The sequence below is a fragment of the Lonchura striata genome, chromosome 3 (assembly GCF_046129695.1).
Source record: "Lonchura striata isolate bLonStr1 chromosome 3, bLonStr1.mat, whole genome shotgun sequence".
In the NCBI taxonomy this organism is placed as follows: domain Eukaryota; kingdom Metazoa; phylum Chordata; class Aves; order Passeriformes; family Estrildidae; genus Lonchura; species Lonchura striata.
Window position 1 is genome coordinate 51,549,004 of NC_134605.1, and position 24,949 is coordinate 51,573,952.

General features: G+C 35.5%; 1 protein-coding gene across 10 annotated transcripts in view; it reads right to left on the reverse strand.

The window, feature by feature from the left end:
- Positions 1 to 24,949, reverse strand: part of REPS1 (RALBP1 associated Eps domain containing 1) — a 63,701-nt gene that overhangs the window by 30,936 nt on the left and 7,816 nt on the right. For all 10 annotated transcript variants that reach the window (XM_021553086.3, XM_021553087.3, XM_021553081.3 and 7 more), the window contains exons 2-4: positions 17,176 to 17,299; positions 13,085 to 13,284; positions 4,286 to 4,439 (exon numbers count right to left, since the gene is read on the reverse strand). In XM_021553086.3, coding sequence (XP_021408761.1) covers positions 4,286 to 4,439; positions 13,085 to 13,284; positions 17,176 to 17,299 — 478 coding nt within the window. The remainder of the gene's footprint in view (positions 1 to 4,285; positions 4,440 to 13,084; positions 13,285 to 17,175; positions 17,300 to 24,949) is intronic.

A 24,949-nucleotide genomic window follows, 5' to 3' on the forward strand; every position in this document is an offset into this window, starting at 1 on the left:
TCCAAAAGTGCTGAGACTAAAGGTAAGGCATCTGATAATGCTTTATTTGCTTTGAAGTTCTTCAGTAGCTCACGTAACTCTCAAACACGAGAAAGAAACGCAAGAGAAAAGCTCACTCTCTCTCCACCTTGTCTCTTTTAGGACTAACAGACAGTCAGAGGCAGGCAGGACCTTCCCAACAGTCCTTTTGATATGTGACATTCAAATTTTATTTTTGATACACTGACTTTCCCCTTCTCTACCTCTCAGACACTGACATTATTACCATTGACCTTACATAAGTTTACTCCTCCTTCACTTCTCTCAACAACTGATCTTGGTACAATTCAATTCATATCTCACTTTGCACAGCATCTGTTCCAAAGAAGTACTTTGACAGCAATGGAAATGCTAGTAGCACCAACCTATGATACATTCAGAGTATTTTACAGGTATTGCAAGAACTGTTTCCTTTCTCTCCTGTTCAAATAATACCAGCAAGAACATTCTTACATTACTGTTCTTGTTATTTACTCTCCACTGAAATGTTTTAGGATACAGGATGGAATGGCTGGAGAACACTGGAGAAAGATTACTAGTAACCATGGAGACCTGGAACTACACACATACTCATGGACTGCCACCAGCCAATAACTCAATTTGACAAAACCATTGATAACAGAAAGGTGGAAGAGAAATTGGAAGAAAACTGGGTCACAGAGAAGACTCAAAGCCGTTGGTCTATTTTTATTATTTGTAACCCAATGAAGAAAACCTTCAGCAGTCTCTGTGCATCTTCATCAGTGGAAACACCTGCAACACCACTTTAAATGGAGAATAGGCCCAAGAACAATTATCAGATTTGATCAAGCTGGTGAAGTCTACTGGTCTATGTTTAGCATGAAGACCTAACAAATTCCTGTAGCTGCTCTCTATCTTCCACTAGCTTGAACATCTTACCAACACATTGATAACTTATGGAAAATGATCTAATTTCCCATGGAATAAAAACTACCCCCTTTATTTTGAGATACAAATGGAAATATTCTATCTAGTTAACACATACTTCTCAATAACTAAACAAATTTTTGTTTACTTGAACTAAATTTTCAACTAACTCTGTAAACTAAGAAGAGCTTTCCTTATCATCAATATGTGGTGCAACAAAATCAGAAGCTAAATACAACTCTGACAATAAGATAAAATACTGGAGAGTTCTTATGCCCAGGTAAGAGTATTCCATAACTTGTAACAAGGCCAATTGTCATCAGTTACTGAAGCATTAACTAGGGAACAAAGGACTGTTCAGTCCCTGCAAGCCCACTATATATCTCAGGGCTCTTAAGATGCAAGGGAACTGTTTGTGCAGTAGACATATTAACATTCAACTTCATTATCAATATTAAACTTTTTTCCACTGGTAGACATGTTCCACTTCTGTCCCTGAAGTGTTCCGAAATGGCTACAAAATGCCTCCCAAAGAGAAAAGAAAGAAGTACAGCTTAGGTCTGCAATCTCTCATGCATATTCAGGAATCAACACAAAACTCTGATGTCATGCCAAAGCTAACAAATATCCTAGGACAGAACAGAATATCTCCGATTTTTAAACTTGTTTTAGATCATTATTTAGATACTACCAACATAAATATTCTGCTTTGCTTGCAGTCCCAACAGACTACAAGGTAATGAAAAAATATTTTTGCATTCTGACATGCCACTCAACTATCATTAAAAGTACAGGAGGGTTCTTTCTCCCAGGTTTGTCAACATCATGATCTTATCTTAAACTGCTAAATCAAAGGTACCTGAAAGACTTGGGAGGCTCAGGTTTTAACAGATTTGACTCTGACATTGCAGGATGACACCTGAGCTAACTTTAAATGTTCTACACAGGTAATCGATATCTGTCACTGAATTTTAATTCCTGATACTAAAGTAAAATAAATGTGTCCTTTGGGGCTCTCTTTACAAAAAATCTTGAAGAGAGATGGTAACTAGCCTTGGCTTCTGGTTTCGTATTTGTAAGCACACTGAGCTAGTGTGACAGTACCTCAGAAACCAGTAATAGACATACAAAGCATTAACACTATCTTAACTGAACTACAGTGACAGGACAACACAAGTGACGAAAAATTGTAAAATCCAAATGCTTTTGCTCTTTTGAGATGAGAACAGGTTTTCTTCCAAGAAATTGATAACTACAGCTGTAAGTTATGAGTTAGATTTCTAATGCAAGACAATGTGTAAGATTTTTAAAACCAACAATTGATTTATCTAATAATGATTCTATTTCTCAATAGAGAAAGTGCTGTTTATCTTTGTTTATAGTGGGAGTATGAGGATGCAATGGAATATTTACTATGCATAAGTCAGAATCTTCCTGTTTAAATATATCTTTCTTCAACAAAAAAATTAGATTTGATTTTTGCCCTTCTGGTAACAGCAGATAAAAAACATGCTGTTTATTATCTGACCCACCAGAAACATTTTCACACTTGAGATTCCATGGTTACAGTTGACAGGCTCATAATGTGAAATAATATTTGAGAATAAAGTAAAATACAAGCAGAGAGACCTGGGTTCTCAATTGGCTTGGATCACAAATGAACTGGCACAGTCCTACTGAAACTATAACACTTCACTGGAAGCAAGATGAGCTTGTAGTACTGATCTTAAGAAAACTAACCAGCAGTCTATCTGGTTCTATCCAAATGTCATGAGAACATAATTTTTCTATAAATACTCTCCTTAAAATGTATGATCAAGATGGGGGGAAAGCTGAACTGCCTATAACAGCTGAAATTCATAGCAATAATGAATCATCTGCAGTGCAAAAGGATCATCCACAGTAAATTACACTGACAATTTTTCTTAAAGTAATATATGAAAAACTACTTTGGCATTGCAAGAAGAGACAATCCCTCTATATTAGCATATTTGAATTACTTTAAATAAACTATGAATGTGTTCCAGTACGGAATAGAAAATCAAGGAATACTGAGCTAGTTCAGAAATATGCTCCAAGAACTCCTGAAAAATTTACCTATTGAACATCATAGGGAAACCATTACCAAACTGAAATATGAACATGGTAACTTTATTTTTAAGATAGCAATATTGAACTCTTCAACATAAGGAAGAGTTTTCATACTGTCGTGGAGTCTGTGACTTTTTAGGTTAGAAAAACTTCACAAGTTAGAAATCAGACACACTTGTATTTCAGCTTTAGAGTAACAAAAGTCAGCTGAACTACAGGAGAAAAAACATTGAGAAATTGAGTGCTGACAGTGCTTGGATTGAACCCTTAGAAGTGATTATATAAGCAATAAGCAGACCAATTTTTTTTTTTTTTTTTTTTTTTTTTTTTTTTTTTAGTTGTAAACTGACTTACTAGCAAACAACATTTATGACACTGGCATAAACCTCTGCATACAACCTGCTTCACTTCTGAAGTTTTATCTTCTTATCCAACTAATTCTCATAGAGTCCCTGTTCCTCCATGGATGCTTAGAATTAGAAAATGAGAACCATTGAAAGGTGACAGACCAATTTTGGAATATCATAACTGAAATAAACCAAGCAATCACAGTTCAAACTACAACCTACAAAATGCAACATTATTTAGCAGTACCAACAAAATCAAAACCTGAATTACAATTGTTCCCAAATTTATTAAGACTACCAGGTATCAGAAAAGAAAACAGAACTTTTTAAAATAAGACATATTAAGGGGAAATACTTTTAAATTTGAATACAGGTGATACAATAACAGGGACTGTCTTCATGTTAAATGAACATTAAAGGATGAAAAGCTTCACTGAAACAAGTGGTTCTATTTTGACCGATTGGAAATGCAGACGCTTCAGCTGTTTACATAAACTTTAAAGAAATAAAATTAATTTTTTTGGCAATTGAGCTAATCTACCAGAAATATAATTCAAGCAAACAATATATTATCTGCTGCTTTCCCTTGAGGTCCCCACATTTTCAGTTATACTGACAGCTTCTGCATAATTTCAACAGGATTATCACTTTTGATTTTAAAAATTTTCCACTGGAAAACTTAAGCACTCTTTTCCTCCCTCCAAACCCTTAGCATTTCCCCATGTGACCCTAATAAATGCATCTGCCATATGTAAGACCACAGATTCTACAGTGCTGCTATCAACACAGATACTTGAATCTGCAAGAAAATTTCCAGGACTGGAAAACACAAAGATAAACTGTCCTAAGCTCATTTATTATACTTATTTAAGAATTCCACAACGTTGGGTTACCACTGAAGCATAACAGGACATTGATACCTGGTTGTACTTCACTAAATGGAGCCCAAAAAGGCCCAGGTCCAGCAAGAGGTCGTTCATTATTCCCTCCGCTGGGATGGCGGTTGTGCTTCCTCCAGGTATGTGGAGAGGTTGGTGGGGATTGCTGCGGTGAAACAACTGGAGATGTGGACTCCTAATAAAACAAAAGAATCTTTTAGGTTTTTTACTATATAACTAAATACATCTAAAACCTATCTAAAACCATTATTTCTAGAGACAACCAGTTAAACTCTCATTTTAGAGAGTGAAAATTTCAGTACTTATTAAAATGAGGGAACAGGAGAAATCAGGTAAAGTATAACTAGGGCTGAACACATTTACATTAAACAATGTAATCTAATATATTTTTAACTTGGCACTCTTAAAACAACAGTAATGCTGAGTAAAATGACTTAGCTACAAAGGAAACCAGATTATAAGACTCATTTTCATTTGTGGTAAAAGTTAACATTTGAAACCATGTCTCAAAATAAATACTCACTGTGCAATTTGTTATCCTACCAAATATTAATCAAATGATTCACAGTTATTTACTTTTATTTAAAACAAACCAGAATTATAGATTCTGGTTTTAAAATTAAAACCCCACCAAATAGCACATTGGATTTTTTAATGTGCAAAAACAGAGATGCAATTTTTTAAAAAGAATGATGTCAGCTACGTTATACTTCTCTGCTGTACAGGGCAATGTTGCCATGATGCTAAGGCTCATACTTCTCTTTAATCCCATACTGTACTATATTCTTCCTGAACAGGTGGGGGAAAAAAGAGAATCACATGTGCAATTTCTACATGGAATCAGTTCTCATAAGACATTCAAATTGCCATTTCATTTCAAACAAAATACAAAGGAAAAATAATTTATATTGTACAAAGTAGTCATGCAGTAGAAAGTAATTTCTTCCCTATATCTTGTTTGCCAGTTCTCCCAATTTGAACTGAACGGTATTAGTGAAAACAAGTAAAAGAAGGTAAATCTTGAACTCCAAATATCCTGAAAAGTAATAATAAAGCCAAAAACTTCAAATTCTGTTTCAGCAGTACAGAAAGTTTGGTATTCTATGTAAAAAACAGGTGTTGACATATTATCAAGTATCAAGACAGACTAAATGTAGGCTTGCCCAAAATTACCCAAACTGATTTACTTCGCTAATATTCAAAGACCATTAAGCTTTTTAAACAATATTACACCTATGAAAGTCTAAAAGTCTTTTAAAAAGTCAGAAAGTGCCATTAACAAGCTTTTCTCCAAGAAAAGTATATTCTAAAAGTACATGCATCCTAACAAAAGAGCTTTAGAGCCTCAATGACTGTTAATTTACAATGTGTTGCTATAAACTTTCACCTCTTTTTTGCCCTCTAATTTTCCTATTCCTTGTAAATTGAAGCCACCTTGGTTGATTCTGGAGATTAGGTATTTTCTGGAAGTTCTAACTATCAAGTCGGATTTCCTCAACAAAGTTTCTAGACCACAAAATTTCAAACTTTCAATTCCAAGTATTTATATCATGCTCATATATATGGCAAAAAGTTTTACAAAATGGCTGGGAGCAATACTAATTCATTTCAGCTTTTAACTGAGGGATCAGCTGACTGCACAGTCTATATTACTGTTCCTCCAAAGTACTTCCATCAATTCAATATACCTTTTCTGTTGCACCTATATGCCTTTCTGTACTTTACCTGAAGATTTCTCCTTGTTCCATTTAGTTAAAAGATTTATTTTCAATGGCAGGACATTGTTATCCTCACTGGTACATGGGGACAAGAAGGGAAGGAGTCAGGGTTTCCAGAGCACCACTTGCAGGCTGGAAAATGGAACTGAGGTTGAATGGCTACTGTACTTAGCACTGTGCAACAGGTGATAGGAAAACCACAACACTGCATCACTTAGATCAATGAAAAGCTTCCTCTTCCATTAGCTTTTATACAAGCCATCTTTTATCAAAGATTTGAAGGATGTTTGAATTTTTTAGACAAAACATCATGGAGTAAATGTAGAGAAAGCTATGCTTAGATACACATGTTATTAATTTAATCCAGTACCCTTACAAATCAGATGGTCCAGAAAGACACAGAAGAAAACCTGAGGCAGACAAATGTATGATAGTCTACCTAGAGGAAACTACTCACTACTTCTAGTAACTGCATGTGAACACTAAAACTTGGCACACAGTTACCATGAAGCAGCCCTGTCCTAGGCTGAGAACTGATCTTCAGTAAGCTTCTGCCTAACAGCTGGTCTTACGCTGCCAGCACAGGAAGTAATTGTAAATATGGTCCCCAATTTTAATTCTTCTAAATATTTACTATACACGTGGTTCATATGATTCTGTAAAGCATGTAGTGACAGTAATCAGAACATCAGAAGCCCAAACATAGGAAATAATTAACTTTGTTCTCAGTGTGCAAAACAATATTATATCAGAATTCTGAGCATTTACAGATTTCCCACAATTGATTTGGAGCTTACAAACTCCAAAATAATTAAACAGCAAAAGCTTATCACCAGCTCTGATGTCAAACTTCTGGAAGGGGGACAATCCACATTTTTAACTGTACTGTCATTATAAGGCACACATTCCCAAACCAGTTAAAACCCAATTTAGACAGCATTGCTCTGGCACCATCTTTCCCTTGCACAATCCTAGTCACTCACAAATACCACTCATGGCGTTCGTTCACCTAGCTAACTAGAATCTTAAGAGAGCTAAAACCCTTAGCTGGTTTTTAAAAACATATTTACAAATATACACAGAAAAATGTGCATATATAGCAAATGTCTTGGCCAAAATACTGATGGCTTGATGCAAGTGTAAAGAAAGAGGATGAAAGGCAAAAAGGGCTGGGGAGGAGGCAGGACAGTAGAAATACTAACTCCCATTGTAAAGCAGTCATGGAAAAACACAATGAATAGAGATTTACTGAAACTGCAATTATATACAGGTTCATCTAACCCCTGTATATAGGTTATTGACTATGTATTTGCCTTTACACTGGATAAAAAGTTATCAGTTTTACCTAGAAAACATGGTTTGGTGTACAATTTTCCACTTCAGTTTTGTCTTGAGCTTCACAATTCAGCAAACAGAGGCAGTAATTTTATCAGAACCAACTTTATTCTGAGCTGCAACACTCATTTGCATAATGTGATAGCATTTTGAGAGTTTATGAATGCATTTGCTGCAGCTGAGCAAGTAAGGGTTTGCTGTCATTCTCTGGTCTTTCAAAGCCTGAAATATCTAGAATCCAACTTTTAAAAGATAATTAGGATACAGAACCTAAGTGATCTGCTCTCCCAAAGTGTAGCATGTGAGAGCAGTTTGCATTATTTAGCTTACTGGTAGCTCAATCATTTGAAGTTACACACCTAATCCCTTTGGGAACTTTGAAAATTTTACTCAGCATTTGCACACTGTAGAAGATGCTTATTAGATCAGCTACTATTAAAATCTTATTTTTATAATTTTTTTAGTATTTTCAATGCAATTACATTTAAACAACTACCTTTCATTTTCCCTCTAGACAAATCTCTATAAAAAAATCAAATAAATTACAACATTCTGTATTTTACCATGTTAAGGCGCTTATTTTATCTCTTCAAATGATTCCAGAAAATATCTTAAAAAAGGCATGTTGACATAAATGGTTAACATTTTCATGTTAAATCAAACTAATGAGGACATCTTTGTCAATAACTAATCAAAATAAAAGGTTATAGCTACCAGACAAAAATTTAGTAGTATATCTTAATTAAGAAAAAAAAAAATCACGTTTAAAAACATTGTAAAAAAGCATTTTTGTCAGACTGGAATTCCAAAACTGAGACTTGAAGCACTCGTAATTTGGGTATTTTTGAACTGACAAGAAGTTACTAAAAATAGCATATGGATTAAAAAAGGTGATATAATATATGACTAAAAGAAGAGCCTTAATGAAGACAAGTCAAATAAACGGGCTTAAGGCAACACGATAAGGTGCTAAAGGGACAATACTGTCCAGAGGGATCTCAGCCTCACAAGGGCATTATAAGCATACATGAGACAAATGAGATTATAAACCTTTTCCTGGGTTGCACACATCAGGTCAGAAGAAAACTGCCTAACGAGAATTCGAGATGCAATGAAGCCAGACGTCATATCTAAAGAACAGCTATAAAGGTGTTATGATCCAGGTCCTGACAACCACCCAGCCTGCTTATGAGTTAGCTACCAGATCCGTAATGAAAAAAGATTTATGTAGAGATGGCAATTGCATTGTAGAAACCAAATTTTTTTAATCAACTGGCCTTCATACCAAAGATCAAAACAGCCCAAGGTTCAATGAGAACTTCTCCACTTGTTACACTATACATTTTTCAAGGCAGGATATATGGTTCAGCCAATTGATGAAAATAATAATTAAACCAGAGACAAATGAAAAAGAGCTCAATCATAGCATGAGAATTGATACTGGTATTTATGTGATTTCCTCAACAAAGGAACTGCACTACATTTAACCTGAAGCTGAGCATTATCTCAATGGGGTGTCATACAGGATAGTTCCAACAATGTGGAGATTAATACAAGGATCTAAGGTAAAAAGGAACTGCCTATAGAAGGGGCAAAGCTGGATTGTATTAAAATGGGAATTACAAGGTTGAAGGGAAGTTTCTAATAATCCTCTTGAATGACTGATTTGGACAATAACCTGATCTGATACTTTAGATAACCAATTATGCACACTACATAGCATGCTTACAAATTTTAACAACAAATGTAAGGCAGCAAACAGATGGATCCCTTTCAGGACATAGGGAACAATCAGCTATCAGATTTTAAAATATAAAATACAGTTTTTCTTGCATAATGAACATTTACTACTAAAGGCCATAAAGAGAAGACTGGATGAACAGGTCATGTATCAGACACCTACAGTATGTCAAATGTGACAGACTTGCTTTACTCAGTTGCCAAAATATATGAGGTGAGACATATCAAGAAAATACAAGAAATAACCCTACAAAATAGTATTAATACTGGTGAAATATCACTTGGACCAAGAAATACAAATGTAGCAAAATATTTTCAATGAATGCAAATTCAAATTGGATCACAGGCAGAGAAGGATTAAGGATTACTGGTAACTACTTTATGAAATGAAACTGAGACTACGGATTGTTTTGTCAAGCAAAACAGAGCTAAAGTAGAATGCAATAGTTTTCCAGTAAATACTGGTAGTGCCCTGCAGCTAATACTAATGACAAAGTTGTTAAGTGAGCAGGCTGAGTTAAGTGGGAATTCCCACCATATTCCCATGAATATTCCTACTAAGGCCCTGGAATAGTTTTCCCCAACAAAGCCAGTGTGGAATAAAAGGCTTCACAATTTCAAGAGAGAACCCTGATCTTTTTAAAAACTTCTTATAATAATAAAATTACATATGAGATCTTTTCCAGTTCTGTGTTTGTAAACCAGGTATATTTTATCTGAAATTACCTGTTTAATCCACAAAACAGAAGTGCATAGAAACAAACTACCAGAACTACTAGCAGAACCTTAAAATAAAATCACACTAGTTTTCATACAGTTGAAAGAATTGAAATTATCAAATTCTCACTGCTACAGGTACCAAATCTGAGCTTCTCCTCTTAAGGTTGCACTGACGTAGCACTAAATCAGTATGATCTGGAGTGCCAGTAATATGCTTAAGGCACCCATAGGCAGACAAGTACCTTCAGCTTTACCTTTTATTTTCACAGGGGTATAGAAAGTTTCAGTCCATAAGCATTTGTCAGATATGTGTTTTCCAGATGTTAAAGTCTCAATATGTATTGAAGCTAGATACTCCCCTTCCTGGAAAAGAGGTAAAAGTATCCTAAAGCAGTACCTGATCAACATCAGGTCATACTTAAACTCTGAAAAAATACTTGTTTTTTGGCTTTAACAGCAAAATAAAAAACGTCTCCAACACTGAGAACATTTAGTCACTCGTGAGCTACTTTCAGAAGACACAAAATTCTTCCTAATCTCAATACTGCTGTTTCTTCTAAGAAAGTTTTCAGTACACTAACATTTTCAGTAACATAGCTGCTACTATCAAGGTATAGATATGTAGATACACTGTGGTAGCATACCTATGTCACCGAAGTGCTCATATAGACGTCACATTGTCAGCAGAAGTGCTCTAATCTACTTAGTCTTTATTTTACAGGAATAAGAAATTCTGTCAGAAGGAAAAAATATTTTCACCCAGTGTTTTATCTCCACTAGGATGTGCAGTTAACATGCTATCCAGTAAGGGATGGCATCATTCATTACTCAGCTAGACTTGTAAAATCAGTTCTGCAGCTTCCATGACAGCAGAGCATGATTTCAGTCACCTTCTAACAATATTAAAAAGATATAAACTTCTGCCCAGTGCTGTATTTATACATTACAAAAGCTACACAAAATCATTTATAGATACTCTTCGGAAGCACAACTTAACTGCTATTTCCCAATTCTCTGCCTCCAAGTAAAGTTCATTGAGGAAATTGCTGAAATAATGCATTGAAATAGTTTTACCTAGAAAATTTCAGCAGACAACATATTGAGTAAAGTTCTTCTACATAAATTATTTGTGATTATGAGATATTATACTAAGCATGACAAATCTCACCAATATGGAAATCTGCATATAGTCATTCTTAAAGATGAAAATTAAGATACCTTATGATGCCATACAAATTATCTTTCAGCCATAGCATTTTAAGAAATCAATGCATTCTCAAGTGCTGGTCATATTATCAAAGTCACAAACAGTTTAAGAAAAAACAAACTCCTAAATTTGCTAATGGAGAATCTAACAAGTACATGATAAGCTCCATGAGTGAAATATCCAAGCTTAACTGACATACTCCTCCAGAAGTAAGAGTGATCCTTAGGAATATGACACATTGTGATTTACTTTTTAGACTTCATCTCTTCAAATACTCATTGGTCAAAAAGATGGCGTAAGAATTCGTAATCTGAAACTCTCTAAATTGTATAAATATGAATGGTATCTCCAGGTCAAGACAACTAAATCACCAATTTCCATGAAAACATGGATAAAAGCAGTACACATCTTTTATAAAACAACCCAATTAGAATATTTATATGGTAAATGAGAAACCTGGGCTCAAACTCCTCTCTCAGCTTATTTCTACTGAATCTAAGTATTAGATTTGGACAAGAAGGCTGCTTGAATGAGTTTGCTGTACAGTCAGAAATGTAGCAGTAGCCACAGATTGTTTAGTTTTACAACAGGGTGACAACACTTCCCAGATGTTCTACACCGTGAAACTTAAAACTGCTGGACTCAATGCTGTCTTATCTGTTACATTTGTTCCAAGTCTGCTTTCTGGGCCAGATTACTCCAAGGACTTAGATACAGAGTTTATTCTGAAGATCTCAGACAGCCTTGAGTAAAAAAGAGATACCAAGTTTTTATCAGCCAAGACAGAGAAATCAAACTGGGATGCAAATACACTTTTGTGAATATGAGGCTTCTTTATTCTAAACTTGAAGACCTCAAACACCAGATTTATTTTTCTTTTTGTTATTTTGACATTATGCCACTACAGATTCCTGTATCAAATTACAACTGTTCACTAAATAAACTCAACATCATGATGGAAGCATATAAAACACAGTTTCAGCCCAACTAAAACCTCACAATCAGATTTAGGAAATCTGCAATGTGCAAAGTGCTCGGTGGCTCTCTCAAACACACCTAACCAAAACTAGACAGCAAAAAGCTATCTTGAGACCTACACTAGCTCTTTTTGCATTATTATCTTCTCTTTCAAAGAAAGGAAGTTGCAGCCAAACACTGATTATGGATTTCCTCTACTAATTTACTTTTTCTTTATATTGGATCAGTCTGGGCTATTTCCATAGAGACTAATAAATGTTTATGAGTGATTCCTTGATTCCCACAGAGACTATGGGAAATCCCCCAATTCTTTACAAAATAAGCCCAGAAAAAAAGCACACCATGGGGAAGAAAACAGGTAATTCAATGCATATGCCGAGCAAAATTTAGCATTTGTACTCAGCTCTTGTTTGTAGAAAAGACAATCGGAAAGGATTTCCTCATGGACAAAGAGCAAAACAAAAGAAATGTGTATGAGAAGGCACAGAGTTCTAACTCTTTATAGTATTCAGACATCTTGGCATTGAAAATGAAAAAAAAAAACAGTGAACAAAAAGTAATCTGTTTTCTCATTAAAACATAAGAAAGAGCTATTTGAAAACTTTGGTCTGTTTTTCTAGTTCTCATCCTTAACAGTTAAACTGCTGAACAATAAGACGTGAGGCAGAAAAAAACTACTGTGAAAAGTTACAGACTTTTTAACCAGATTTGCTTATATTGGAGTATGTTGAAGCCCTAGAAATTCAGTCTTCCATGGCACTCAGTACCACCATTCCAATGATCAGGAAACTGATGGGAACAATTTAATAAATGAGCTATTAACATCATAATGACTATAACTATATATTTGCCATCCTAACTTACACACTGAATTTCTTTTTTGTCTCAATTCTTTGTCCATTACTACCAATATTTTAAACACAGATTTTAAGATGGCGTAAAAAATGTCTCCTACATGCAAGTATTTCAGAGGCAGCTATGGTCTTTGTGTATAATATATGTCAGTATAATTATTTTAAGAAACTATATTGGAAGTAACCTAGCTCAGAAGCCCTATCAAATTGACATCTACACAGCAAAATAGTGATTAAGAATCCCATTTAATCTTTTAAGTTAATTCACCTGTTGATCAGTTGATGTACGCTGCTGAACTGTGTCATGGCTCACAGAGCCTTTTTTGACTTGCATCCTGCCAGGCGGAGGAGGAGGAATCACACCTGAATATGAAGCTGGGTTATCAGCATCTGAAGAATACAAGGCTGTATGTCTTGACTCTTGTTCATTCTTTGACACAACAAATCTGGGAAGAGGGAGGTCCTTTACTGTTGGAAAAAAAAAGAAAAGCAGGATATTTACCATACATAAATATGATGATTAAAAATAAAAACACTGCTCTATTTTGAAGTTAAAATTTCACACGTGACTCAATTCCTTACACACTGAGACTGCTGCTATAGTCAAGCCAGCACCTCACAGCTGGAAAAAGCAAATACCTATTCTGCTACCCAAACTCTGACTTTGGTACACAAAGATGACTTCACATTGCTCCACTACAGCTTTGCACCACAACTTGTGCACTAAATGCAGCAGCAACCAGATAAGCTGTATTTAACTCATTTTTTGCTAGATTTGTCGACATTAAATTCCAGAAGCATCATTTTCAAAATTTTTCTACCATTTCTAGCACATATAAAGAACTAGAGTCTTCATATAAAATGGTTCATCAGGAAAACCAATGCTAAAATACTGCAGTATATTCAGCATCATCTTTTGGTGAGCTAATGTCACATTCATATTTACAACACATAATATGATCTAGGTGTACCACAGAGTGTGACTATTGCTTAAACACATCTATGCATACTTTTCCACAACAAAAGCTATATTAGCTCATTTGGAATACTGGAAATATTCCAATGTCACCTCACTTTGATATGAAAAACTAAAATGTAAAGTTTCTACAAAATGCTAGGAATCCCATTAGCTTAATGTACCATGGTTCAGAGTAGCCCAACATAGAAATGAGACTACATAAACCTTCAATTTCCCACTACAAGATCTCTACCATTTTTCTCCCAACTGCAATCTTCTTAGTGCTCCACTTTGAATAAACATAAATTGTGAATTTGCTGTACAGCTTATTTGGAAATTATGTCTCCAACACAAAACAAAATTACAAGCATGGCTCAATTTAATTTCTCTTGCTGACTGCTTACTTAAATTACTTCTGGTACTGAGAATGAGTCAGTGGTACTACAACTATATTAAAATACAAGATGAAATTGGATACTGTTTATTACATGAGCACTGTACCCCATGCTGCAGTAGGAAAGTAATATAACTAAACAGCAAACCATGGCCAGCCAAAAGTGAAAAAGCCATTGCATACAAGTGAAAATGTATATGTCTGCAAAACCAGGAAAATACAGACACCAGATGATCCAACTGACACAGGGGAAGTCTGTGCAATCAGCTGTGCCTACACGAGTCACAAAATAATAGAGAACTCAAAAGAAACACAAAATACTCTACTGTCTTCTTTAAAAGCAAGACTAGATAAATATAGGTTTGTTTAGCTGTACTAAGCTCCTGCATGACTAACTTGCTATTTTTACCTCTCTCCTCTCTGACTTTTTCCAGTAACAGCAGAAAAATCTCATTTCAACACTACAGCATTTGTTGCCATTCAGAAATCCCTCAATAATAAACGTGAGAGCTGTCATGAATGGAACTAACCCTTGACATTGAGTATATTAAAGAGTTCTCTGTACTTTTCATGCCCACATCCTTCCTAATATTTTTTTCCACCAAAACCTGTACTCCATACTTAAAAAATAAATATTGCTTTGAAATAGACACTGCTCATTCATATCTCAATTTTTAGCTTCCTCGAAGGAAAATTTTCTGAAGGAACAAGAGCTTTGGAGGCTTGTAGTATAATAACTAATGCCAGTATTCTTACTCTACTGCCCATCTGAGTAATCAAAAGAGTACTTACGAACCAGTTGTCCCACACTTACATTAGACTTGGTATTTAAAATTTGACTGAGTTTCCACTCAGTAACTCAGATAAACTAAATGTCTACTGACAAGACATACAAAAATACAAAAGGAAAAAGTAGGAAGGTGAAAGAAATTCCCAAGATAAAAGAATTAAGAAACTTACAAAAATCAATGAAACATGCATAAAATGGAAAGCTAAAAAGTAGATGTCCAAAAATATAAGCTTTAACTAATTTAAAGTGTCTGAAGAGACAAAGAGTATACAGCTTAGCTTAGTTTGGGTTGGCTCTAACAGTTTGTCTTAAAGACATCTTGGAGATGGAATGTAAGCAGAACTAAGTTAGCAAAGCTCAGAATCCTTTTATCAGCCTGCTGCATTTTAATTGAGTTAGCTGTTACAACAAGCCTTGAATCATTCTAGAAGCAGGAAATTCATAGATAGGACTGGAACCACTGCAAGAGACCATAGCTAAAAACAGGGTAAAAATAAATATTCTTTCTATTGTACTTGGTGTATTTTGTAGCCTTGGAACCAGTTACAGAAAATTATTCCTAGAAGTTCAGAAATCATTACAAGTAATTCTAATATTATCATGAATCAAGGAAATTATCAATGTGAAATTAACGTTCCAATCACTGTTAACTGTTTAGCAGCATATTTTATATTTTCAAATTAACTCTGTACCTTCATTTAAATCTTTCCTTCAAAGATTTCAAAGAAATCAAATTATTGTGATTTCTTTTTTTTTTTTTTTTTTAACAGAAACCTCCTTCTGGTTAAGGTACCTTGCATTAAAATAAAACCAAGATTATAAAATCCCTGTAAAAAGCCTACTACAGATTTGTCTTTTCCTTCTCCAACAGGCATTTTATGAGAAATTCCACAATTGTTTGATCAAGTTCCAGTTTTATCAATATTAAGAGTTGAAGAAATTTTTCCCACTTTTCCCATTATAGGACATTCTGCTACAACTTGCTGTAGCTTTAGATTAGGGAACACATAAGGAAAACTAGGGAAATGCTTTATAAACACACAGTGGCTTATAAACAGGGACTTGAATACTACCAAAATGTTGACTAAAACAATGCACTTTTCCAAAAAGCTACAAAACCCCATGAAATCAGTATAAAGAATTTGTATGAACCTAGAATGAACATAACTGTGAGAGTATACAAAGTGATTAATTTCTTTTTTATAGATTTGTCAAATACTTCAGTCATATCAGATGGTTTTCAAGAGTCTCCTTAACTGCTGCTTAATCTATATCCTTTAGACAAAAAACTCCTAAGACATCTTTTTTATTTATTAGCATACAAAAATCATAACATTTTTCTACGGACATGAAATCTATTAGGAAAATCACTCTAAGGCAAAACTGTGCTCCAAAGTTATTTTTAGCTTTTGAGTTGTGTCCTATAATGCAAGGGCTATAATGCCTTAAAACTCATTACTTCATCTTCCTAAGTCTCTTTTCATCTTACAGAACAACAAGGACATGGATCCACTTATCTCATTCAGAAGGCTACAGGAGAGCCTCACATCAAAGCTCTTCCTGCAGCTCTAAATCATCTTTCTAGAATAAGCCTTCCTCCTGTTTCACCTATTTCACCACCCACACCACAGCTGACCTTTGAAACATAGGGTAACACGTGATATGGCTGACAACAGACTTCAAAGATCTTTTACAGGTCATGTTTTTCACTAGGAAAAAATCTTAAACTAATCTGCATATCTGCTCTTAGAAGGGAAAAAACTGTCAAATCAAGTGCAAAGAAATGTAATGTTAAAAAAGATAACCTTCTGTTGCAATCAAGGCTTTGGAAATCCAGCAGCTACAAAAGTCTGCAAATGTTGCATTCATCTTCTCCTTCCAGTTTACATTACTCCTCTTAGTACTTCACTCAGAGGACATGGCACACAATTTCTCACATCAGTAATCTATAGAATTAACTTGCTCCTACGTAGTAGGTACAAGTTGTTCGTTCATCCCATGGTGAATGCAATACTTATTCAATGAGTAAGGTACTTCAACTTGTATTTACTGCACAGTAAGAAAATACTCTCTCAGTTTCTCCACATTTTTAAATTAACAACACAGATAAAGATATATCCCAATAATCTACAAGGTTACTCTGTAAGAATATGTAAGACAACTACCAATAATTGCACTCAGCAACTCAATCCCCACTCCCTCAATCGTGTGTTTTACCTGAATTTAAGCTTTCCACTCTTAGAGGGAGACCAGATTGGGCCACAGAAACAAGTTTCAAAGCAATGTAAAATTGACTTCTTCCGAAATAGCCAAGTCTTGTTGCACCACAGAGCTCCATAATCTGAAATGAAACACAGTTACTTATAGAAAGAAATTTTAAACACAACAGCTATACAGATTTCATACATTTCAGAGGAGCACGCCATGTTTTCAAACATACTGAATCCCAGTCCACAATGATGACCTGTAATCTTATTGAAGGGCATTCCAGCTTTTGCCAGGTCACTGATAAGATACTAAGCACGACATATTACAAATCAGACTCTCAGAGTTAAATTATCCACACTCCCTTTTTATCTACTGAGCAGTCTCATCTCGACTGTAATGCTCCAAGTGAAACACTTGTTGGAAGTCAATGTAGATGGCATCACTGCTTCTCTTTCCTCAACCACAGTTCCAGACAATCTGGTGGTCAAATATTCTTGGTAATCCTAATTACTGTTTTCACCTTCATATGCCTAGAAATGGCTTCTAAACAGAATGGCTCCACAGTTCCTCAGGGACCAAACTACAGCTGACCACCATGCAGTTCCCCAAATAAATCTTCCTTTACATTCCTGAAGTTGACTGTAACGTCTTTCTCCAGTTATTGAGATGCAACCCTCCACAACTATTCAAAAAGAAAGATGGCTTGCAACAACATTAGCTAGCGCTTTCAAGATGCTCAGAAGGACCCCATCTAATCCCATGGATTTGATAGTTCTCTAGAGACCCTTCATCTTTTTGTAATATTACTAGTTTCTCTCCTTGAATCTCATTCCAGGCATGAAACTTTGCCTGTGACCATAGGGCAGAGACTTTCAGACTAATTTACATCCATGGGCATGAATTTCTGTCCTCACGCTTCCCACAAGCTCACTCCTCCCACATGAGCTCAGTCATGTTCCCTTGTTGGCAAACCTGGTCTCTTGTACATTTGCACATTTTTGAACTAACTGGCATGTATTACTACTGGACTTAGAAAAATCTGTCCTGAAAGGTTTTCCAGCTTTCAGAGGACACATTGTTCCAAGTGCAGAGGGGCCCTGCCTGCAGGCAAGTTCCAGATGAAGAAGTGAATTTTCACACAGCAATAACTGAGCCATCCAATGCGCAAAGCTGTTAGCCTGTGTGCTTCAGCACCACCAGATCAGTAAACAGACTTCAGTAACTCCATCCAATGAATCAGATGAGTTTATCAACTACAACTACACCAGATGCAGTTCAACAAAAAACTACTTAGTTATCTCCTTGCCATGCACCAGGATTCTGGAACATCATGAAAATAAGCTGCTGTAAAACCCATCCCAGAATGGTGCAGGAAGTTGACAAACTAAGTGTTTGTGTTCCAAAAAAGTTAGAAGATGTTTAGGGCTGTACATGCAGCTCAAATCCTGCTGGACAAAAATTTCTGCATTAAATCAGTTGTCTGATTCTGCATCCACTTCACATATTGTCCCACAGCTCCTGTTATATGCATTTTCCCACCATAATAATTCTGCAGTATGATGTCTGGAGAAAAGTCAGGGGATCACAGGGCATTTTCCAAAATCCACTGAATAAAAAAATAATTCAATACAGTTGAACACAACACACTAATTTCAACAGGTTGGTTGGACTACAGAAAGTTCCACCAGGAAAGAAGTGACAGTGCAAACTGACAGATGACAATTCCAATAAAAATTGAGGCATCAACATCTAAACCTTTACTCAACCTAATGCCAAAAATAATTATCCTGAGTTTAAATAAATAGTAGAGCTAAAGCAGTGGAGATTCAAGAGAAGCTAGGAATCAAAACCAGTGTGACATCAAAAGCAATTCTTTTTTTAAAGCGCTGTATGCTGGAAGACTGATGGAACATCCACATACTTGACTACAAGCAAAATAGAAAAAGTTTGTGGATTCAGTGGCCTAGCACCAACAGGTGGGTTTACTAGACTCTCATGAAGTCTTATGAAAAGAAGCAATGATAGAGGCATCTTGAGCTTATGAAATCATTAGGCAGTAATGGTTTTGTGCAATTTCAAAGTCACGGCTGAACTAAAAACTACCTTTTGTTGGAGCTTTTCAGTACTGCCAGGTAGGGAAAAGAAAGTTCCGTCAAAAACTGAATTAATAACTAAGCTACTGTGACAGGTAAGTATGAGAAAGGAAATGCAAGCATGGATGCAAAGTAAATATATATAAATACACCAGATATAAGTATCAAGAAGAGCAAAAAGCTAATGCTACAAAAAAACCCAAAACAAAAAATTACCCAGTCCTCCTCACCCACCCCCCTCAAAAAACTGAACAAGAGGTGTCAAATCCACTCATAGCTAGCTAAAGGAGTTCTCTGTTTCAAATACAGACTATAACCTAATTAGAAACATGCCTGAAGGTTGAGTAAAATCATTTGATGCAAGTATCTAGTGGAAACTCCTCTGCTTAGTGACACCATGCCCAAACATACTCAAAACAGAGTACCTGGAAACTCCCTGAAGCAGGAATGAAACATGAAACAGGTAATAAGCTATACTGAATGGGGGAATAATAATAAAAAATTATCAAATAACTGCTTCTCTGAGATTTAGGGCTTTCATCTGCTTAAGAAGAGAGAGGATAAGGAATTTCCCTAAACTCTTCAAGGAATGCAGAGCCATCTTCAAGACAAAATGCTTCACAATTGTTTTATCTCCTTAGATATGAAGAACCTGAGGTCACACTACTGCAATTTACTAGAGTAAGGCAAACAACTCAGTAAAGCTCCATAATTGTTGAAAGCCCTCAATAAAAAACACCAAAAAAAACTCCAAACAAACAAAAAATTCACAAAGCCACAACTCTGTGCAGTAGCTGTGAATTATTAAATTGCATGTTCAGTCATCATACCACAAATATGTAACAACAGCATCAGAAATACCAGGAGTTGGCAGACACCAGACATGGCTGGGAAGCAGTATATTATAAAAGGGCACTGTTTCAAGCAGATACCTTCTGGAGCCCTTATAGTTTTTAAATAAGAGGCCCTTGAACTTCAAGAGGTTTGTGAACCTTTACAAATTCCAGGTGAAGTGGAACAAATGATTTCTCTATCAAATGCAGTGAAACACACTTCCCAGAACTCATGAAATCTCTCTGGGAATATCTTCCAGAATATCACAGTCTCCTTGCCCTCAGGCTCTTCTACAAGGCAAATGAAGCTCATTATCTGTAAATATTATTCATGCAAAAGTAAAACAGTATTTAAACAGGGATGACATCAATGCTAAAACAATAAATGAAGCAACATGCATGCCACCTACACAGAAAAGATAAAAATATTTCATCTGCTTGGAGAGAGTTACTTAAGTACCTACTGTTCCGTACCAGAGGGTGGCAAGAGGCAAGACCTGAAGACAACTTTAGCAGGCTGGAAGCTAAAACACACATGCTGTGTGCTGATGGGAGGGGGAGTGCACAAACTTAGAGGAGGACTTTTTTTATCATCTCATCCAAACTAGGACGTTGTTGATTAAAAAAGAAGTCTTACACCAAGACTATAAACATGAAAATTGTTAAACACAAAGAAACCCTACACAGAATCACACAATAGTTGAACTTGCAAAGGTCCCCTGGAGATCATTTGCTCCATTCCCCCTGCTCAAAGCAGGCTCAGCAGGTTGCTTTGAACTGTGTCCAGTTGGGATTTTGAGTATATATATCCAAGCAGGGAAACTTGTACAACCTCTCTAGACAACCTCTTTGAGTGATCACCTTTACAGTAACGAAGTTCTCTCTTATGTTTAAATTTAACAAAGACCATGAACAATTTCGAGTAAACCATGCACCTGAAATAAAAAACAAGTTCTCACATTCATTATACATATTTGATACAAACTTCAGTTAAACCAAACCATATGAATATACTTGTACTTTAGAAAACAATTTTGAGTTTTACTGTGCATATTAACAATAACCTTCAAATGAAAAACAAGTATTACATTAAAAAAAAACTTGTTTACTTAAGATAAAAAATTAAATATAGTAACTTGCTTTTGTTAGTTAATACGAATAGTTAGTTTTGTTAGTTAATATGAATGTAACTGATTATGGACTGATTTTAATTCACAGTTTAAAATTTTAAAATGTATCATAACAATGTTATTTCTATATCTCATATGCAGTAGTTCATTAATGAGTTTCAAACTAAAAACGTATGACAGAATTTTTTGCAACTTAAAAGTTTATTGGAATACAACCTCAAAGTGGTTTCTGTCCTACAATGATGATGTCCTGAAGTCATGTACTCCACTCACCTCAGCTACAACAAAAATTAGCCACATCTCTAACGTAATTCAGGGATGTGTGATGTAAGTTGAAAAAGTTTTTCCTAATCATTGCTACTGTAGTGGAAAAAACTCCCTGATCATTCCTACACACAGAAGAACTATGAAAATCTCTTTCATTCATTTTTTCCTAGCTTGAATACATTTCTGTCCTCCCAATTTGTTATCTTCTAATCACATTTTGCAACTGCTGTTGGATCAATTCCTGTCACTTTATTTATCTAAATCTACCTCACTAATTGCTGACCACAGCCTGGCACAGTTTTCTAACTACAGTCTCCCACCTATTGTCAACTGGACAAAGCAATACTGATTAGTCTGCTAATATTAGTTAGAATTTTTAACTTATCTTCAAAGATATCCATTGACAGGTAGCTTCACAGATGCAACAGGTGTTGCACTGTGCAACAGGAACAAGACAGAGAACTGACAAAGATCCTTCTTTTGATAAGTTATTTTTAACCAAGTCAAGTCTCTGACCCAGTTTTTCAAAGGACTCCACAAAGCTTGGCACAAGGTGGGACACAAATAAAAAACAACTGTAGACAGATAAAAAACGAATGCAACTAAAAGAAACAGTCCAAGTATTGCTCTGAAGTCTATGTTTCAACACATTGCAAACATTTCAACAGTCTTACTCCTCTCCAAAGATCATTTGCAAAATGTATCTGTGAGGGATAATGAATATTGCTATATTTAATATTCAGTCAGTGTGAAGCAGAAAATGTTCATGTGCTGCTGAACAGCCAAGTGTAAAATTACCTCTAACATATACATTTATCTTATTAGGTACTCAGGCATTGTAGTAAATATAGTTAATCAGATGATACTAAGAATTCCAAGGCACAGAGTATATATTTAGGTTATTACTGTTCTCTGTTGCATAACAAATAGTAAGGTTTTACTGATTGTTCCATGAAGATACATTTCAGTCAATTCCACAAACCTGGCTTCAGAACACAGGCTTTGAAAGAAATAAAACCAATAGTGCTGGAGGACTTCCAAGACAACACACGTTCTCTGGCAGTCAACTATTTAGAGTCTCTTACTGTCTGAGCTTCTCCTAATACTTCTCTGCCCTTGATTTTCGCACTACACAGATCCACAGTGGAAGGAAGAAAAAGCTACTCATCTGCTTGGACAATCAATTCTCTGCAGATACTTAGAACTAAGATTTCCCATTCTACAGGTCATTTAAGGGTCAAACATACCTCTATTTCAGTTAAAGGAAATTTCAGAATTAATCACATCAGAAATAATTAGCTGTTCAAAAAATGACCTAGTACTTTAAGGCTCAGAGGAATTATTCTGCCCCTGTACTTTGGGATCTGTTTTACAAGCATACCCACTCCCTGAGTACAGGTCGTCAGATCTGGAGTCATGCTTTCACTTTGTTAACAGAAAAGTAGCAAAAACCACTGGAAATTTAAAACTCTGATTTATGATTGATAAATTCTTAACAAATGAATATGATGACACCACACAAAAACCTCATAGAACTTTTATTACTGGTGGTGCTTTTTGAAACAGTTATATTTGGGTAATTGCTGAACTTGACCCATTCCAAAAGTTGTCTGCAACACCTCTTGTTGTTCCTGGTAGCATGAAGATTCCCAGTGCATTAGGCCCATTTATTAAAGACACTTCCTAATGTAGTAGTAGCTTTTTTGATTTTTCCACTCAGAATCAAAATTTCTGGTCTTACTAACAGCTTCTGCAATTCTGTTACAATCTCTACACATGAATCTAACCTGCAGAGCCTCTTATGTAGAGCTCTATGGCTCTACAGAGGTCAGGAATTCCCTTCTGATTTGGTAGTACATGGCAACCACCACCCATCAATCCACAAAAATAAGGTAGATGCACCCTACATGCAACTACAAGACCTTGACTAAGAGAAGCCATTTTTCTAACTATCTAGAGAAATAGACTGCCCTACTTGACTACAACTCAGAGAAAATATTGTCATATACCCTCAAAAACAGGGAAGAATAAAGAATTCTACACCCTTCTGTTATGTTCAGTAGCACCAACAAAGGAAAATACAGATAGCCAGATGAACACGCACTTAGAGAGCAACTACCATCCTCCCAAGTAAAAAAAATCACACCTGGAAGACTTCAAGGCAGAGTTGCTATTTGTTTGTATTAAGACTTTCTCTATTGCTTTTTCTTTGGCAGAGTAGGTGCTCATGAGAAAGATACTTTACAGGCAGAAATGGTAATAATGCAGCCAGAAGAACTGGAAATTTTAAAAAAATCTGAAAGAGCAAAAGACAGCCTGGGGAACTACAAGAACCATTTCTTATTTTTGATGCCTAAAGAGAGGCTTGTTTAAAGTGAGATATTCCACATACCTGTGTTCTCTAACTATGTAATTTCACATTACTGCTTAACCTAAATAGCTCCTCCCTCCTGTGCTCTCAGCTGTAGTTCCCCATTCCTGAGCAATAACTGCTGCTTATCTGTCTGGGCACACAATGTGATTACTCCACTCAGTAAGCCAACAAAAAGTTACTGTGTTAGTTATTTTCTCTTTTATTAAACTGAATCTGTCTACTGTACAACCAACAAACACCTCAGCAGAGCTTCAGAAGTTATTTACTCACAGGCTTTATTTACAATAGAAAAAGTACAAGTTTTTGTGAAGAAACTGCAATGAATCTTATAGCATGTATCTGTCACTGGTCAACGTCAAAGAGCTGAAACTTGGATTTTAGGTTTGCAGTTTATATTTTTGACAAGCAAAGCCTGAAGCAGAAATGGCAAACAAACCCCAGCTGGCACACACAGAATGACATTCTTCATCTGTAATCTTTTGAGGCACTTGGTCTTATTCTTGCAATAATTGAAAAGTCCAGCTGAATACTTATGAAGACTAACCAAGTTTGCCCTAACTTTATGTGTTGTTTGCTTCTTCTTATGGTTGAAGTTTATGTGAGTAAATAACTTCTGAAGCTCTACCAATCTTCAAAATGTAATTTATCTTCCTTAGCACAAACAAATGAATGGAATTACTTGCATATAATTATCAAGAAAGCATCTAGCTTCAGCAGGCACTGGAGACATTTCACAGATATTCTAATTGTGGGTACTCCTACCATGTAGCATTAAGTTGAATACTTTTCCCATAATACTAAAAGCTGAAGAAAGGAGCATTCATATAGACATCTTCATTTTTATATCTTCTATGTAACTGAAGCATTCCAGTGATTGATATTCTTTGCTAATAATTTTCTTTTTCAGTTTTAACATTTTCCCCACACATCACCTTCCATTATTATGCCAGAACACTACTAACAGAGAAAAATTCCAAATGAGCACAAGCTTCTGGTTCTTTTGCTAAATGTAAAACGAAGACTAAGGCATTCTCTGATCCCAGATTTAGTGGTCATACTGTGGCCTGAACAAATAGGACTGTCCTG